A 17,182-nucleotide genomic window follows, 5' to 3' on the forward strand; every position below is an offset into this window, starting at 1 on the left:
ATTACTGACCAACGTAGCTAATATCCGGCTGCGCTGGAGTTTCCATATCCTGACCAAGGAAGTAATCCAAGCTATGCGACTGCATATACCCCTTCAGCGTCATTGAGTTTCTATAAGCCGGGTTATGAGCCAACGTGTAAAGGCGTCTCTCGGTAAACTGGTCCGTCGTGAAGATGATCAACTCGCTGTCGTCGTCATTGACGAGCACGATCTCCTCCCGCCAGTCGCCCAGTATATCACCGATGAAGGCCGGGTTATAGTTATTCGGCGTCTGAGCGCCGTAGTCACTGATCGTGAATAGGCGCGGAAGACTCCCGCTATCAGTGGGGTTTTCCCAGTCCCATTTCTCGAGTTTGCCGTCGTTGTAGAGTTCTGCGAGGTCGTCGCCGTCCCACCAGATGCTCATTTGCGGCCAGGGGGCAAGATCGAGGCCGTCCTGTGTCGTCTCGTTTGTGGCTGCGTTGTAGATGCCTTGGAAGGACCAGACTTCTTGGCCGGCGTACCGGGGGTCGATGTCTGCTGCTAGGCCGCGGCCGACGTCGCCGACTTCAGAGCCGTAGTGAGTCCACAGGAAGCTTCCGTCCCTGGCGTCGTAGTAGTACTCCATAAGCAGTTCTTCGTTGTCCTGCTGGATGCCGTAGCCCTGGAGCCCGTCTCGGTCTGGATCTAGCTTGCCGATGTAGAAGCGGTCTCCGTGGACGACGGGGTCGGGCATCGTGTATATGAGGGAACCATCGGTGCCTTCGAGCACGAACCCGATCTCGATGACGTTGTCGCTGCCATCGCCATCTACGTCGACAATGCGTGTGTTATGGCCGTCTGAGCCGTCCTCGTCAGAGAGAAGATTGATCCATTCCTCGGTCACGGTGTCGCCATCGAATGTCCATGCCCCATATGCGCGGTTGAAAGCACCTTGGCCTGGCTGACGGTTCTTCAGGAATGCCACAAGATACGGTCGCTCACCATCAAGGTATCCGACTCCATACCGCGCAGCGAGTGGCCCGTCGTCGATGTAGTCCGTTGGGAATTTAGAGCTCCCTCTCAGCGCCCCGGTCAGCCCGTCGACAATGCCGACCCATTGCTCGTCATCGTTCTCGCCCATTTCGAACTCGGAGCCGTCACCGAATACAACACCGTTTGCCACGCGCACTGCCACCTCTGCAACACCATCGCTGTCAAAGTCGTACACAGTTACTCCATCCCAATTTCCGACATCAATTGCGGTACTGCCAGGCTCAATGTTGTCTTGGTTCTCGCTGTTGGGACCAAGATCGATCTCCCAGAGAAATGTCCCATTGCGAAGATATGCTTCAATGCTCTGGGAGTCGCTGGTTGTTCTGTCGAGAACAAAGTCGTACTCGCCGTCGCCGTCAAGATCGCCGACCCAGACGTACTTGATGGCTCCGGCGTCTTCGTTGATCGGGATGCGAATGACAGGTTCGACATCGTTGTCGGCGGGTAGAGTGAAGGAGCCACTGTCATCTCCTTCTTCGTCGTCTATCACGGTGCGCACGAAGTAGGTGTTGTCGGCCGATGGGTCGGCTGTCTCGTCGAGAAAGTTTGTGCCGGTGCTGGAGGTCAAGACTTCGTCGTTGAGCTTCTCTGCGTCATCATCACCGGCGGAGCGGTAGACGTTAAAGCCAATGCCTTCCGAGTCAAGACCTAGGAGGCGCCAGGTAACCAGTATGCTCTCGTCGCTTGCACGGACTGCGACAACACCTCGTCCTAGGTTTTCTAAGGGGCGGGTGCTTTGCACGAGGGTGAAGAGTGTAGCTGCCGCCAACGTTTGGACTATTCTTTGAAGTGTTTTCATGTTGACAGATGGATTAAGTGGTTCTGTTGGGTCTGGGATGGTTGTAGAGATGGGGTGGAATGAAACGATTCTCAGGCTTTATATATCCCATCACGCTCCTCTCGCCCGATGAGATGGCAGAACATATTTAGCCGCTCCATAGAGAGTACCCTGAAGATCCTGAAATGCAAAGCGGCTTATCACACGCATTACGTCGGACTCGGGGTCGGTGTCTCGGAGTCCCTGGCAGCGCAGTGCTTGGCAACGCAGGACGGGCCGTGCCTAGCCCTACCTAGTCAACCACAGCCGTGAAAAAGGCAACCCTTGCTCAAGGCCAAAGATCATCGATACCCTTTCTGCAGAGAGCCGCACAGTAGGCGTTTAGCTGGCCTCCAACCCTATCTGGAAGCTACTCGAGAAGGGCCTCAAAGGTGCGTAATAACCTCAAGTCAGACCGGACAAATGACCATGGGAATTCCGCCCCATTCCCACCGAGAGTCCGACCTGAGAGATGCCCCTATACGTCGTCGGTTGAATCCGGTGTTGCCAGTTAGATCAAACATTCTTCACCCCCGCATAAGACCCCATGATATGGGCCAAGACTGGATCGTTTCCGTTGCATTCCCTTGCCTACGCCAAGCCCAGTATGCCGGACAAACGGCACTTACCACTTGGTGTGTAGTTCATCAGATCTATTGTGCCGATGATGTGTCAGGGGTAGGTGCAGAATATCTTTATCCGATTCCATACCTAGCATTGTCGCGAACGGTTTCGTCGGATCGGGCGCACTCTCTGGGCGTGAAGAAGCAAGTACGAACTAGGAAGGAACGATGTGGCACCGTCCGGTCTGCCTCGTGCCTACCTTTCCGAGAAAATAATATCACATTCATTTTAGGAAGGAGCCATCGCCGTTAATTCGGTCTTGTTCCGGAAGGTGCAGTCGCCCGCGGCTTTTGCGTGTTCTGTGGTCTCGGCGTCAGGATTCACGCTTCCTGCTTGGTTAGTAGAATGATAAACGTACCTCCACGCCGCTGCCTCACCCAATGAAGGCGAGACTCTGGCAACATTAGCCGCCGTACTTGAGTTGAGCTGAGCCGTATCTTGAAATTGGTTGAGACAAGAATGGGGGGAGGACCGACGAGTAGGAAATGAGGGAGAGAGAAGATTACTCGCCCATGTCACCACTTGCACACCACGTGAATCGACCACTTTGAGGAAACCCATCCAGCAGGTCTTGACCTCACTTCCCATGTGGAACACCAAGAATTGCTGTCTCACTCCCCAAGTCAATCAGCTGTAGAGCATACGAAGCTCCTTTGACAGTATGCAAGATGATATCACATCTCCAACGAACCCTAAACAATGAGTAGCTGGTCACTGTGCTGACTGCTTGCAGGATACGAGGAATCTGCATCTGATCTGCGACATGTCCAACTACAGAAGTCGTGAATACGAGCTTTGTTTTGTTGAATGCTGCCCGAATACGATGTCTGTCCGACTATAAGAGCCACACTTGGGAGCGACTCAGGGGAGTATCACAGCTCGTTCAGTCTCTTCTCTATATTGCAAGATCACGCTAAACCTCAAGCATTTACCTCGAACAACAACAACTAATCCAGAATGCAAACCCAAACATTCTTCTCGTTCCTCGCCCTCGCCCTAGCAGCTACATCCAGCGCCCAAAATATCTGCTCCCCTGGCTCGGTGGGCGTCGGAATTGCCCCGGACACAGCAAAAACAACCTTCTCCCTAATCGTCGACAGCGAGTGCGGGCTCATCGACTCCCGTGTCGGGCAGGGCGAGCTTTGCGGCACATATAACCAGGGTTCCAAAGTCAAATGTGCTGGTGAAGGCGAGGAAACTGTTGAGGGGGTGACTGCTGTTGACGGGAAGTTTAAGAATTGTATACCAGCTAGCGAGGTTTGTTATGTGCAGCCGGGGTATGCTATTCAGTGGTGTTGTTCGGCCTAGGTAGGGTTGCCTCGGTTAGAAGTGGTGGGTGTTAATTGTAGGCGAAGGGGAAGACTCGGAGGAGATTGGGTTGGAGGAGATTGGGTTAAGTTATGAAGATAATTTTATTGAGAGCAGAATTGGGTGTTGATGCTAAGGTGGAAGTTACGAGACTGCCTGGGCATTTTATCCGGTGTTTACTGTCTACTCTCGTCAATCCACGCAGTCCAATTGGCGAAATATACAACTTCAAGAAACAATGCATTTGGTATATGACTCGTAAATATACTTTTGCCTTACTCAAAACCGCTACCCCAAATTAGAAAAAGAAAAGTAAAGTATTTTCCCCACTACTGGCTAGCCGCCTTTTGCGTCAGGGCTTCAAGGTCTACTTGAGGCTTAGCAGGGACAGGCTCGAGGTTCGACGCCTTAGCAACCTTGGCACCGGCATCGTTCGAACCAGCGAGGAGCTCAAGCGCTTGCAGGTCCTCATCCGTAAGGGTGTTGGAGCGTATAGGGCGGAAAGGGGCGGGGGAGCCGGCGCGGCTGGTGAGGAACTGCATAACCATTAGTCAAGAGACATAGAAAAAGAGAAAAAGGAAGAACATACAGAGCTAGCAGCACTAAGAAGGGCAATCAAAGAAGCCTGGACAACATCCTGGTGGATACCAACACCCCACACCTGCTGCTTGCTACCGGCAGCGCTGCAGTGGATGTATGTAGCGGCCTTGACGTCGCGACCCTTGCCAGTTCCCTGGCCGATCGAATGCTCCTTATAATCGACGACATCGAGATCGATACCCAGGTTTGCAAGCGCACTAGCGAGAGACGAGAGCGCACCGTTTCCAACACCCGTAATAGCGTGCTGCATGCCGTCGATCTCAACGATACCCGTGAACCGACGCTTGAGGTTCTTGGTGTTGAGGGCCTTGCCCGGCTCAGGAGGCGCAGGAGACTGCGAGCGGTCCGTGGTAATGTTGTAGTCGACGAGGTTGAACCTTGGGTTCGACTTGAGGTGGTAGGCCTCCTCGAAGAGGGAGACGATCTCAGACGAGCGCAGCTCGCGGTTTGCGTCCTCTGTGGCCTTTTGCACGATCTTGCTGAACTCGACTTGCAGTGCGCGCGGGAGATCCAGCTCCAGGCTGCGCAGGATGACCCAGGCGGCGCCACCCTTGCCGGATTGCGAGTTGACGCGGATGACGGCCTCGTAGGTGCGGCCGATGTCCTGCGGGTCGAGCGGGAGGTAGGGGATTTCCCACTTGAGGTCGTCGCCGGCGCCGGCGTCGTCGCGGAGCTTGAAGCCCTTCTTGATGGCGTCTTGGTGGCTGCCGCTGAAGGCGCAGACGACTAGCTGCCCGCCGTAGGGCCAGCGCTCGTTCACGGGGATCTTGTTGCTTTCTTCGACGACCTTGATAACGGCGTTGATATCTGAGAAGTCGACCTTGGGCGAGATGCCTTGTGTGTAGAGGTTGAGAGCGAGAGTGACCAGATCGACGTTTCCGGTTCGCTCACCGTTGCCAAACAGAGTACCCTCGACTCGCTGGGCGCCGGCCATCTGAGCCAACTCGGCAGCTGCAATGGCGCAACCACGGTCGTTGTGAGGGTGAACAGAGACAACGTACTTGGCGCGTTCTGAAACTTTGCGACAGAAGAACTCGATCTGATCGGCGAAGACGTTGGGGGTAGCCATCTCAACTGTGGCGGGGAGGTTGAAAATAATGGGGACTTCCTCAGTGGGCTCCCAAGCAGCCTTGACAGCCTCGCAAACCTCCGCAGCGAATTCGGGCTCGGTGTCGGAGAAGGTCTCTGGTGAGAACTCGAACTGCCACTCGGTACCGGCTTGTTCGGGGTCATCTTTCGTAATAGAACGAGCGTACTTTGTGCAGCGAACGGCCATTTCCAAACTCTTCTGCTTGTCCATGTTGAACACGATTCGTCGGAAACACGGGCTCGTGGCGAGGTAGATGTGTAGAATGGCCTTCTTGGCTCCCTTGAGGGAGTCTACTGTGCGGCGGATGAGATCCTCACGGCAGGGAGAGAGGACCTGGAGCCAGACATCGTCGGGAGTCAGGCCGGGTGTTTCGACGAGGGAGCGGGTGAAGTCGAAGTCGATTTGCGAGGCGGAGGGGAAGGAGACTTCGATTTCCTTGTAGCCGATGTCGACGAGCATCTTGAAGAAGCGGAGTTTTTGGTCCCCATCCTGTTTCAATTAGCACACCATGAATATTGGAATAGTATCCGATTGTCATACCATAGGGTCGGGAAGACTCTGGTTTCCATCTCGGAGGTCAGTGGCCAGCCACCGGGGAGGCTTGTCGATAGTCTTATCGGGCCATTGGCGATTGGGTAGATTGAGAGGCTTGAAAGGCCTGTATTTCTTGGAGGGATCCTTGAGCCTTATCGGAGTCAGTTTCTCTATGTCTTAAACAGCAGGATCGTGCAGACTAGGGTAGCAGGCAAGTAAACGTACATAGGCATGATGGCGGACGCGGTCGGTGGGGAGACCGCGGGGAGAACGAAGAAGCAAAGAAGCGGACGTTATGTGCAAGAAAGATGGTCAAGGAGAAGAAGTAGAGTTGTAGCAGCAGGAGCAGCAAATAAAAGCCAGTCAATTGAGGCTGGATTTCTAAAGATCGTGAGTCACTCGTCAGTCGTCAGTGTCGAAACATATTTGATTTTTTCAGCTGGTCCGATGGCGGGGATCTTCTTTGGATGCATGATTTCATTCGCGGGGCTGCCTTTGACCACCGCTTGTTGGTTCGCCTTGACTTGTCCTCTGGCATTCCTTCACTTGAATATTCGTAATCTAAATTTACTCTATACTAAGGATCTATACCTCTCGCCATTGGCTTCTCCTGTTCGTGTTCCTGAATGCTTCCTTAGCTCCCTGAGAGTCTGTGCTGCTTACTTTGTAGAGTCACTGTACGAATGGCCGATAGCGGAGGCCAAGACGCCCTTGGGGAGACAACGCCGCCGTGAATAGCCGACCGAAACCGGACCCACTATTTAGTCGGGCAGCTTCCTTGCTGTGCCTCACCTCCGAACTACGTACACTAGGGCTATGGCTCGCAATAGCATATCATCTGTGGTTCCAATTCGGATTTGAATTTTTTTGGACACTATCCATTCATATTCTCAAAGGGCCAACGCGTCAATGGTGACTCAACCTGGCACTTTAACTTAGGTGTCGGACTACCGTGCTGGTTATAAGCAACCTCTAGAGCCGATTGACCCTTAAGGTGCCCTCCAGGGCACAATACGCAATGGGAAACCGCATTATCTGACTTGAGTACTAGACCCGGCTGCAGGATAATCAAGTGATCTGGCTCTGAAATGATGCTATTGCCATCTCCAACCTCCAACTTATCCACACCGGCTCCGTAATAACAACACCACCTCAATAATATATATGGTCATGAACTAGAGAACTACGGACTACAGAGCAGTCATCCCTAAAAATATCAAGAGACCTAGGGAAGAGGTCTATAAATCCTTCAGAGTTGCACTGGACTCCACAAGCCACAAGCTCAAAACTGCGGGGAATGCAGTCCCAGTCTGTCCCCACAAGCCTTCCATAGTTCCATATCAATGTATGAGTCAACGGCTGGATGTTGATATGAGGCCAGACCGAGCATTGGTCCTCAGACATACGTTCTGCACTTGGACATGGTTCTTGCTACCGCGGTCTATCGGTCGATGGCTGTTGAGGGCATTCTGGCTACAGACCAGATGCGGATGCTGTGTGCTAATTATTACTTGGGAGGAACTAAGAGCTACTCTCTTTGTTCGAGCGCTTACTTAGTATCTAGCCAGTAAGTTTCAACTGGAATCTAGTTCTAAGTGACTATATTTCTATGCCGCTAGCTACAGCGTATCAAGTAACATTCGTAGTGACGCTCTTGACCTCAAGATACTCGTAGATGCCCAGCGATGAGCCCTAAATCAGTTGTCAGTAAGTAGATCCTCAAAGTATGGAATCCAAGACCTACTTCACGACCAATCCCACTCCCTTTGACACCACCGAAAGGCACATGGGGATCATCAATAATGCCAGTATTCACACCCACCATCCCAACCTCCAACGCCTCGCTGATCCTTGAAGCCCTAGCAACGTTCTTGGTAAAGATGTACCCTGCCAGTCCAACATCTGGCCGATTCGCTTGGGCAAGGACCCATTTCTCCACGTGAAATCTTACGATTGGCACCACTGGCCCAGAGGTTTCTTCCATCATGCATAATGAATTATAAGGGTCAACATTGACCAGCACTGTCGGCTCAAAAAACGCTGTCCCTAGATTTTTGGCAATGTTTCCACCGACCAGAATTGTTGCTCCATTCTCCACAGCATCTTGAACATGCTTTTGAACCTTTTCCGCTGCGCGGCTCGAGATCAGGGGTCCCAATATCGTTCCCTTGTCGTTCCCCTTTCCGAGCTTTAACTCTCGTACCCTCGCCACAAGACTCTTCACAACGGCATCATGGATATCTGCTTGTACATATATTCGATTAGCGCAAGCGCAAGACTGTCCCGCAAGCCTGAAAGCATTGTCCATGATACCCTGAACAGCCTTTTCGATGTTCGCATCTGAGAATACAATCAGAGGTGCATTTCCGCCCAGCGCAAAATCCACCCTCTTCATCGTCAGCATACACCTCGCTGCCAGCGTCCTTCCAATAATCGCGGATCCTGCGAATGAGAACTTGCGGATAGCAGGGTGCGTAGTCAGGACCTCGCCTACGGCGGCTGTGTGCTTGGAACAATAAATGACCTGGAACGCGTGCCTCGGAATACCTGCCCGATAAGCCAGGGTTGCCAAAGCCATCGCAGTGAGTGGTGTTTCTGGTGATGGCTTTAGGATACAAGGGCAACCAGCAGCAAATGCGGCACCCATTTTGCGAGTGACGATTGCCGCAGGGTAAGTCCAGGGTGTGATAATTCCCGCAATCCCAATAGGTTGGTTGATCGTGTGAACTTTTGCGTTCCAGTTTCCTGGGATTCTCGTCTGTATGCAATTTAGAATCTAAGCAGGAGAGAATGATTGGGAGAAGTACCGCGCCGTCGATTACATGTGCCTCGCCTGCGAACCATGATAGAAAGTCGGCAGCATGCTTGACTTCCTCTTTTGCTTCGCTTAACAACTTGCCGCTTTCGGCGGTAATAATGGCTGCTAGGTCATTTGTTGCTTGAATAATACGTGTGCCCCAATTCAGTAAGACTCTTGCGCGGTCCTTGGGTAACCAAGTTTTAAGCTCTTTCAGAGCTGTTTGCGCCTTTTGGATAGCTTGATGACATGCGCGCTCGTCCGAGTCTTCGAGAAGGGCAATTAGTTTGCATGTCGCTGGGTCTATGCCATTGTTAGACGTTCTCAGATGTTATATGCGTAGAGACGTGTATACTGAAGATGGGGAAGGTTGGACCATGTGAGTCAAATGTAGCGACTGTGAGGAGTGCTTTGTCTCTGAGATCTATTGTCAAAGTTAGCCCTCAGTACTATCCATATCCTGGATTGAATCAGTAATATGAACAGAATACACGGTACTTACTAAGCCCGTTGTATTGCCTTCGTGGAGGCATCGTGAACTTTAGATATGGTAGATGTGAGTGCCCAGCTGCCGGAGGCTTGGGGCAAACAGTAGTAATGCAGAGACAGACTTATAATATACTTGATAATAAAACTATGAAGCAAGCTATACCACTGGCATCTCTAGCTCGCGTGCGAGAAAGTCCAATGCTTCTCTTGGAGAGTCGAAGCAGCTCAAGGAATTCTTCCCGCACACAAGAGGCAGGAGCGGGCTGCCATCGCACCTACTCAACTTATGATACAGTGTGACAAAAGAGGACAGCGCGACTAGCCACTGATAGTTGATGCGGAAGGAAGGGACGTCTCTTGCCATTATTCGTACGCCTCTGGTCGCCTGCGTTTGCTAAAATCATGGAAGTAGTTGAATACCTCCGAGAACCATAATAAATCCCTATGATGCGCCCTTCTCAGCACCACTTTGGTGAGCTCGGTCAGTGGCTCATTATTACCTGAATTTTAGATCTCACTCACAACTAATATTTGTCAATAGCGTGGTGCTAAGTCCAATGCCATGACACTCGGAACACCGAGCTTCGGAGCTCCACCGCAAGCCCTAAGCCGGAGACCAGCTTTGCTTAACAATCTAGAAAAGAGTATATAACAGCGTCCAAAGATCACCTATTCCCTCCACCATGACAATCAAATTATCTATCAGCCATGAAAATTCAAAGTCCCGTCATCCCGCCGGGCTCTATCGTCGTTGTCCTCGGCGCAAACGGGTATATCGCCCAAGAAACATGCCATAAGTTGCTCGAGGCCGGATATCGCGTGCGCGGGACAGTCCGTGATATTGTACGCAATGCCTGGGTTTGCGACCTATTTGAAACCAAATTCTCTGGGATGTTTGAGCTGGTCCAGGTTGTTGATTTTGGTGCGGAGGGAGCATTTGATGAGGCCTTCAAGGGTACGTCGGTGACCGATATACTATACACGAGTAGAAGATTAACGATGAAAGTCAGGCGCCTCAGGGGTAATCTACGTCTCAGTCCCCGTAGTCTTCAGCCCCGACCCAGCCATCGCAGTAACGCCTATCATGAATACAGTTCTCAACGCCCTCTCCGCCACCGCCAAAGCAGGGATAACACGCTTCGTTCTAAACTCCTCCTCCAAAGCCGTCGAGACAACAGTCTACAACACCCCTCACACCATCAAAAGCGATACCTTCAACCCCGCAGAAATTGCCAGGGCTCTAAACGAACCAACAGTCTCTACCCCAGAGCGCGCACTAACAGTTTACAGCGCCGGAAGAACAAGTGCAGAACTAGCCTTTTGGGACTGGGTGGGAGAGAATAAAGAAAAGTATCCCGATTTTGTCGCGAACTGCGTTGTGCCAGATGGGAATTTTGGACGGGTGCTCGAGCCGGGCAGGACGGGGACTGGGCCTGCTACATCGGTTGGGATGTTGCAGAGGGCTTTGAGGGGGGTGAAGGAGGGTGTTATGCCGTTCGTTGGTAAGTGAACAACTCAAACTTACCTGTTTATTTAGCAGGATCTATAAATTAACGAAGGGAAAAGGCTACCTTATCGACACCCAGGACACAGCGCGCCTTCTTGTTGCCGCACTTGTTTTGCCTGACATTAGCAACGAGAGGATCTTTGCATTCTATAAGCACTACACATGGAATGAATTACGGCAAAGGGTTAGAGAGCTCTATCCTGATCGAGACGACTTGGTACTGGGTGACGACTACGATGATTTTGGAAGAGACATGGGAGATGCAGACGAGTTGATCTCTCGCGCCGAGGAGATCTTGAGACAAACTGGACAAGACGGTTTCTCAAGCGTGGACGACCTATTGAAGGATTACATTGAGAGCTTCTATCTAAAGACCCTGTGACTATATAGTTGAATTAAGTCCTCCGCAATAAGTACACACAGATCTCATCTATGGCAACCTAATAGTCCCACCAACATAATCCTCAAACAACCCAATTAGCCCAGACATATTGACCTCGAAACTTCATCTCCCTAGGTACTCTACCTAAACAAGAGGGGCCAACCTCAACTCCGCCACCCCATACCCACTAACACTCTCGCCATCAAACACCCCCTCAACTTCCGCAAACCCAATATAAGTCGCACCACCCTGTCCCCCCGCCCCCTCAACAGCAAACTCCTGGTCCCCCTTGATACTCCTCACAATAAACTCCCCTCGCCCCTCAACACTAAACGTCCAACTCTGCGGATAGACCAGTCCTGTGCGATGACTCGTCCACGTCCCAGTATTCAAATCCGGCTCGAACGAATCAACAGGCAGGAGATGGTGCCATGTTTCACCGCGCGCACGAATATTCGCGCTCCGCGAGGAGAAAGGCGGGTCGTAGCTGTCTACCAGCGAGACCCACATACGGATGTCGTGCGTGCTGGTTGGGAAGTAGAGGATGAGAAACGTCGAGTTGCCGTTGCGGTTCTCGGCGGAGCCCCAAATGCGGTCGTACCATGTCATTGAGGCGTCTGAGTCAAGCTCGATTCTCTCAAGAGCGCCTGCGTTGGTATCGTCGGTATTGGTGTCCGAGACCGGAATGGAAATGGTTCCAGAGGTCTTACTCGCGGGGAACACCCAGTTGTTCATCGTCCCGTTGATAAAGGTATACGCGCCAGAGCCGCAGTAATAGTAAGCGGGGCTTGTAGCGTGCATCGTGACGTCGAAGAACAGGCTCGGCGTGTTACTTCGCAGCTTCATGTCGAGGTTGTTGGGCGGGAGACCGGAGAATTCGTAACCTGCTGATGACAAGTTGAAGGATTGCAGGTTTGAGTCTGTGAACGTCGTGGGCTGGAAGTAGGCGCTGCGGGCGAGGGTCGTGAGGTCTAGTATTGAGGCACCGTATGCTGACATGGTTTGCGAGGCTAGGATGCCCGTGGAGAGGAAATATTGTGAGCCATCTGTGGCGGTTATGAAGGAGGAGGCCCAGTAGCCGGAGATGGGCGCTTCGGCAAAGGGAAGGGTTTGGCTTGTGGAGATGTCGAAGAGGACGGGGATTCGGGGCTGGAAGGTTGATTAATAGGACAGTATCTAAAGCATGTATGGGGGCAAATAGGTTAGGTGGACGTACGTCTACGAGTATCTGGGTGTCGTCCGGGAGGAAGTCGTAACCCCAGACAAAGGGCACGAAAAGGAAGGTGGACCACAAGGGGAGCCTCATTGCGTCGACCATGTATACCTATGAAAGCAAAGCCAGGAAAGTCAAGAGCAGGCGAAATCGGGGGGGTTTTATGAATTGGCCAGAGCGAGAGTAACGCCCAAGTCACGAGGCCATGGGGTGAAACAGGCACCTTGTTTGGGTCGAGGACTGTCTATATGGAGCAAGTCCGGACAGGGTTGATTGCTAGCGGTGCAACATACAACCAAGGCCCAGTCCACCCTGATCACCGACGCAGCTGCAGCTGGTTACCTCGTCACCAAGTCTATCATCTAACACTGCTTCGTTGGACCTGCGTCTGCCGTTTTGTCCTACTAGAAATTTCTATTCTACAGCGGCATATAGTCACACGAAGTGGGCGTGAATAAAAGTTGTTTGCGTTGGGAGTTCCACACATGCTCGGGATTCATGCCATAAGATCCCCGCACGCTTTCATCTCGGGCGTATACACGTTGGTCTTCCAAGATAGTGCGCTACTCCATGCTTTCATCGCATTCTCGGCCCATTTTGCAACAGGGATTTCGTCAGTCGATCGAAAGGTCCTTGTATTGCATCATTTAGCACAAACTATCTCGCAGACAAACAACAGGATGTGCAGTCTAGCGGAAGGCGTCTCGATTGAAACCATTGTTGCTATCGCCCTTGCGGCTATCATACAGGTATGCAGTCCGTGATCTTCCATTTAAGTGGCCGGAGGGTTGACCATTCGAAAGAATTCCCATCAGACAAGATCACACTGGAAGCATAGCATGCAAGGACTGGAGGCCCTGCTTAGCTGTGACGGCATTCTGGAAACACTTGAACAGAGACCTTTGGTCCTTGGAGCTCTATACCGGTAATATTGTCGGTCTGGGGTATATAGATAGCCTACTAAGACGTCAGCAGTGCCGACCTCAGCGGCTCTCTGGACGTCCTGCAGACACCCTTCCTTTCCCAACACCTTGCGTGGCCCCAAACTCTCAGCGATGTTCCTCTTCGCAATGGATTTGTTGAACTCGAACAAACGCTGTCCCTCAATCAGAGAGTCAGATATCCCCTTCAGCGACTCAGTGACACCGTCAATTGTATGCGCCGTCTGCTAAGCAAGAACCTTCCCGATGCCGCAAAATGTCGATTTGTCGTCACTGTTTGCCAATATGATCTACTCTCCTATGAATGCACCGACAAGCTAAACGTCTTTACCCAGTAGAGCGACGGGGATGGTCTTTTGTTGGATAGGCGTGGGGTTCCGAAATATGCCGGCTTTCTCTCATTATTCATACTCTCGCTATCGTCGACGAACGTCCACACAACGAGCCAGCTTATGATGATTTGCTAAACAGATTCCAAGATCTTTGGCTTCATATCGATCATCATGTACCTTGCCAATTCGAATTGTGGTCTATGTTTGTTGCTATACCCATTGTGAGATACCCTACAATATTGGGCTGGTGCTTACAAAATGCCTCAAGCTTGTTGATTACTCTCGGCATCTCTACATTGAGCGATTTATGCGCGGCCATGGAGGAGTTCCTTCCTATATGTTTGGCTAGGGCTGAGGAAGTGTGGAATCGATGCGTTGCCACAAACCAACTGTTTCTCGAGGGGTCCTGACCAGATAAAAGTCCATTGCCGTACGATATTACCATACTCGCCTGTCTAGTCCAACCTGAACACGCCGAAACCCCTCGCAGTGGCCCAGACTCAGCAAGCTGTGCGTGCCTTCTGCCAGCAATGTCATAAGGCTCTCTTGATCACGCAATGAGCATAAGGTAAGTTATTTCGATAAGGGCCAGGTCTAAACGAAGTCGCGGCTTGTCTGCATCGGAACTGCTTGCCATACGCCGTTACTGGCTTGACCGGATACAACGATAGAAGACGTTGCTGAAACCCATCCAGCTACCGAATACCGTGACCGACGAACGGTCCATAGAGTTGGAGCTGATTGCTGATCTCCCTGGGACATTCGCACAATGTCGTCCTGCATATTCTAAGAAGCAATACCTGAACAAAAGGTAAAATGGTGATTAATTCCCGATGGCTTTTGCATGCACTATGTAATAGAATCTATACAACATGATCTATGTTCAATCATTTCCTCCCCTTACCCTTTCCCTTCCCTTTCCCCTTACCCTGCTTCGCCTTTCCGGCCCTCGGATCCTCTCTCTCGGACCTATTCTTCTTCCTTCCGAGACCCTCCTCCTGCCTCATCCTCGCATCATCCAACTTCTTCTTATCCTTATTACTGAGCTTGACCTTCTCCCTCTTCGCGCCATTCAACTCCGTAGCACCATTCTTCTTAGCAACCTTCTTCTCCCGCTCTGTCTCGAACCACGTTCGCTTGGGACGAGATTTGATCTCTGCCTCGTGCTTGATCAGGTTCTCTCCCTTTGTGACTTGCATCTCCGCCTGGGCAAGCTGCTTCTCAAGCTTCTCTTCATCGAGGACGGCGTCAATTTCATCTTCCAGCTCCTTGGCCTTGGCAGCCCACTCGTCTGCGACGGCTAGCTCAACGACACGGCTGACAATCTTGGCGCCTTGAGTCTTGCCTGCTTTGACCGCGGCCTTGACGACCTTGCGGTCTGGCTCAGCGGCTATTGTGCAGGCGCGACCACTTCGGCCGGCACGCGCGGTACGACCGACTCTGTGGACGTAGATTTCGTGCGATTGCGGGGCTTCGTAGTTAATGACTGTTTCAACGCCCTTGATATCGAGACCACGAGACGCCAAGTCGGTGGCGAGGAGAAAGTCGGCTGTGCCGTCGCGGAAGGATTCGACGCTTTTGATACGCTGTGAACATTCGTTAGTCGCTGGTCAAGGTGTTGATGTATGGAGATATAGATGACATACCTGTTCCTGGCTCATGCTACCGTGTAACTCGCAAGCCTTAAGCCCCAACAAACCAAAGACGATACGCACACGATGCGCCTCCTTCTTCTGCCGGAAGAAAACAATCACACGACCAGTATAAACCTGCTTCGCAAGATGAAGCAAGTATCCCAACCTCTTATCCTCCCTCCCAGGCCGTAACCTCACGAATTCCTGCGTAAGCGTAACAGCCGTATTCTTCTTCGAATCAACCATCAACCGCATAGGCCTATTCAGCCCAACGCGAATAAGCTTGTCAACAGAGTCGGTCATCGTAGCAGAGAAGAGCATCGTCTGGCGGGACTTCGGAATAGTAGTGAGAATCTCATTCAACTCGTCCGCGAATCCATCTTCGAGCATCCGGTCTGCTTCATCGAGCACGAGGATTTCGAGCGTGTCGACGGTGAAACTTGCGGAATTGCGCATGTGGTCGATGAATCGACCCGGTGTGGCGATAATTACGTCGGGGCGTTTCTTGAGGATGTTCTCTTGCTCGCGTAGACTGAAACCTCCGACTAGCTGACAGAATGTGATGTCTGTGTATGTGGCGAGCTTTGTAGCGACGTTGTAACATTGCACCGCCAATTCACGGGTGGGCATCAGGATCGCGACGCGGGAGGTAGGCACCTTGCGAGGTCGGAAGAGGAGACGTTCGAGGATGGGGACGACGAAGGCGGCTGTTTTACCGGAACCTGTCACGGCGGAACCGACGATATCTTTACCCAGTAGAGCGACGGGGATGGTCTTTTGTTGGATAGGCGTGGGGTTCGTGAAGTTGACGGCGGCGAGACCGCGGAGAATAGGTCTTGACAAGTTAAAATCTTGGAAAGAGCGTTTGAGGCCAGCCGTTGAGGGGTCTTCGGCGGTTTTGTCTTCTGGCGCGAAGAAGGCCTTGCGCTTAGCGGCTTCTTCCTCGTCAACGGCGCTTTCGGCATCGGAGTCGACATCTGAGGCTTCGTCGTCGGGGTGGTTGACGGGTGTTGCAACGGAGTCGTTGTCGCTGGCGGCTTCATCGTCGCTGTCCATCTCAGCATCGTCATCTTCATCCTCGTCAGAACCGGAATTCTTTCCAGCCTCCTCCTCCTCCTCCTCCTCAGCATCCTCATCAACACCCATTCCAAACCCATCCTGCGCAAGCAACTCATCGTCCTCGAAGTCCACAGACATAGCGCCATCCTGATCCTCATCCGCATCCGAATCAATACCATTAAACTCCTCCTCCTGAACTTTCCCCTTCCTCCTATCCTTCTCCGCCTTCTTCTCCCTCTTCTCCCGTCTCCGCTCAATAATATCATCAATATCAACGGCCTTCTTATCCCCGCCCTTCTGGCCCTTCTCGTCAACAGCCCACCCATCAAACTCAACAACCTCATTCGTCGCACCACCAACATCAAATTCAAAGTCTGAGTCTAGTGCGCCGTCATCTTCACCAGGTGCTTGGTTGTCCTCTTCATCGTCTTCGGATGCCTCATCTTCGGATTCCTGAACAGGGACCTTCAACTTCTTCCCGTCTTTCTTCTTTCCGTTCGTCTGTTGTTGCTCCTGCTTCTTCGCTTTCTTGCTCTTGGCTGCGGTGTTTTCGCCCTCGCGCTTGCGCTTCTTTCCGCCGGCTAGGGCGTCGTCGTTCTCGAGGTCTTCGGGGGCATCGAAGCGGTCGTTTTCGTCGTCGGAGAGAGTTAGGACGAAGTCGTCGTCCGCGGAGCGTTTCTTCGGCGCCATTTTGTGGAAATAGATAGCGCAAAAACTTCAGACGGAGATAGAAAATACACTCTAGTAAAATTAATTCCGATGAAATCCTCCGCAAGACTTCTCAAACTTCTCTTCCTCGAATTCTGGTTCCTGGACTACCGGCGGCAGAAAATATGGCTTA

General features: G+C 51.9%; 8 protein-coding genes across 8 annotated transcripts; 3 read left to right on the forward strand and 5 right to left on the reverse strand.

Moving 5' to 3' along the window:
- Window position 1: 1 nt before the first annotated feature.
- BDV14DRAFT_195117 (uncharacterized protein) lies at window positions 2–1,813 on the reverse strand (the record flags this gene model as incomplete). Its single annotated transcript, XM_073772100.1, has 1 exon — window positions 2–1,813. One exon carries the CDS (start codon window positions 1,811–1,813, stop codon window positions 2–4), a length of 1,812 nt encoding a protein of 603 aa, XP_073633389.1.
- A 1,599-nt stretch (window positions 1,814–3,412) lies between these two features.
- BDV14DRAFT_195118 (uncharacterized protein) lies at window positions 3,413–3,763 on the forward strand (the record flags this gene model as incomplete). Its single annotated transcript, XM_073772101.1, has 1 exon — window positions 3,413–3,763. The coding sequence occupies one exon, from the start codon at window positions 3,413–3,415 to the stop codon at window positions 3,761–3,763; it is 351 nt and encodes a 116-aa protein (XP_073633390.1).
- Window positions 3,764–3,998: 235 nt separating this feature from the next.
- On the reverse strand, window positions 3,999–6,404 carry BDV14DRAFT_43521 (2-isopropylmalate synthase). The gene is made up of 4 exons (XM_073776767.1): window positions 6,213–6,404; window positions 5,994–6,138; window positions 4,353–5,942; window positions 3,999–4,299 (listed from the first exon to the last, which is right to left on the reverse strand). The coding sequence occupies exons 1-4, from the start codon at window positions 6,218–6,220 to the stop codon at window positions 4,093–4,095; spliced, it is 1,950 nt and encodes a 649-aa protein (XP_073633391.1). The 5' UTR covers window positions 6,221–6,404; the 3' UTR covers window positions 3,999–4,092.
- Window positions 6,405–7,616: 1,212 nt separating this feature from the next.
- On the reverse strand, window positions 7,617–9,317 carry BDV14DRAFT_186786 (NAD-dependent succinate-semialdehyde dehydrogenase; the record flags this gene model as incomplete). Its single annotated transcript, XM_073770866.1, has 5 exons — window positions 7,617–7,679; window positions 7,732–8,442; window positions 8,512–8,745; window positions 8,795–9,087; window positions 9,287–9,317. The coding sequence occupies 5 exons, from the start codon at window positions 9,315–9,317 to the stop codon at window positions 7,617–7,619; spliced, it is 1,332 nt and encodes a 443-aa protein (XP_073633392.1).
- A 664-nt stretch (window positions 9,318–9,981) lies between these two features.
- On the forward strand, window positions 9,982–11,162 carry BDV14DRAFT_195121 (NAD(P)-binding protein; the record flags this gene model as incomplete). The annotated part of the gene is made up of 3 exons (XM_073772102.1): window positions 9,982–10,228; window positions 10,284–10,775; window positions 10,840–11,162. The coding sequence occupies 3 exons, from the start codon at window positions 9,982–9,984 to the stop codon at window positions 11,160–11,162; spliced, it is 1,062 nt and encodes a 353-aa protein (XP_073633393.1).
- Window positions 11,163–11,306: 144 nt separating this feature from the next.
- Window positions 11,307–12,468, reverse strand: BDV14DRAFT_195122 (uncharacterized protein; the record flags this gene model as incomplete). Its single annotated transcript, XM_073772103.1, has 2 exons — window positions 11,307–12,311; window positions 12,379–12,468. 2 exons carry the CDS (start codon window positions 12,466–12,468, stop codon window positions 11,307–11,309), a joined length of 1,095 nt encoding a protein of 364 aa, XP_073633394.1.
- Window positions 12,469–12,717: 249 nt separating this feature from the next.
- On the forward strand, window positions 12,718–13,564 carry BDV14DRAFT_163246 (uncharacterized protein). The gene is made up of 2 exons (XM_073767003.1): window positions 12,718–13,124; window positions 13,179–13,564. The coding sequence occupies exons 1-2, from the start codon at window positions 12,861–12,863 to the stop codon at window positions 13,302–13,304; spliced, it is 390 nt and encodes a 129-aa protein (XP_073633395.1). The 5' UTR covers window positions 12,718–12,860; the 3' UTR covers window positions 13,305–13,564.
- Window positions 13,565–14,408: 844 nt separating this feature from the next.
- drs1 (putative ATP-dependent RNA helicase DRS1) lies at window positions 14,409–17,172 on the reverse strand. The gene is made up of 2 exons (XM_073767004.1): window positions 15,295–17,172; window positions 14,409–15,234 (listed from the first exon to the last, which is right to left on the reverse strand). Exons 1-2 carry the CDS (start codon window positions 17,029–17,031, stop codon window positions 14,536–14,538), a joined length of 2,436 nt encoding a protein of 811 aa, XP_073633396.1. The 5' UTR covers window positions 17,032–17,172; the 3' UTR covers window positions 14,409–14,535.
- Between the last annotated feature and the right edge of the window lie 10 nt (window positions 17,173–17,182).

Source organism: Aspergillus stella-maris (genome assembly GCF_047715825.1).
Source record: "Aspergillus stella-maris strain CBS 113639 unplaced genomic scaffold BDV14scaffold_2, whole genome shotgun sequence".
In the NCBI taxonomy this organism is placed as follows: domain Eukaryota; kingdom Fungi; phylum Ascomycota; class Eurotiomycetes; order Eurotiales; family Aspergillaceae; genus Aspergillus; species Aspergillus stella-maris.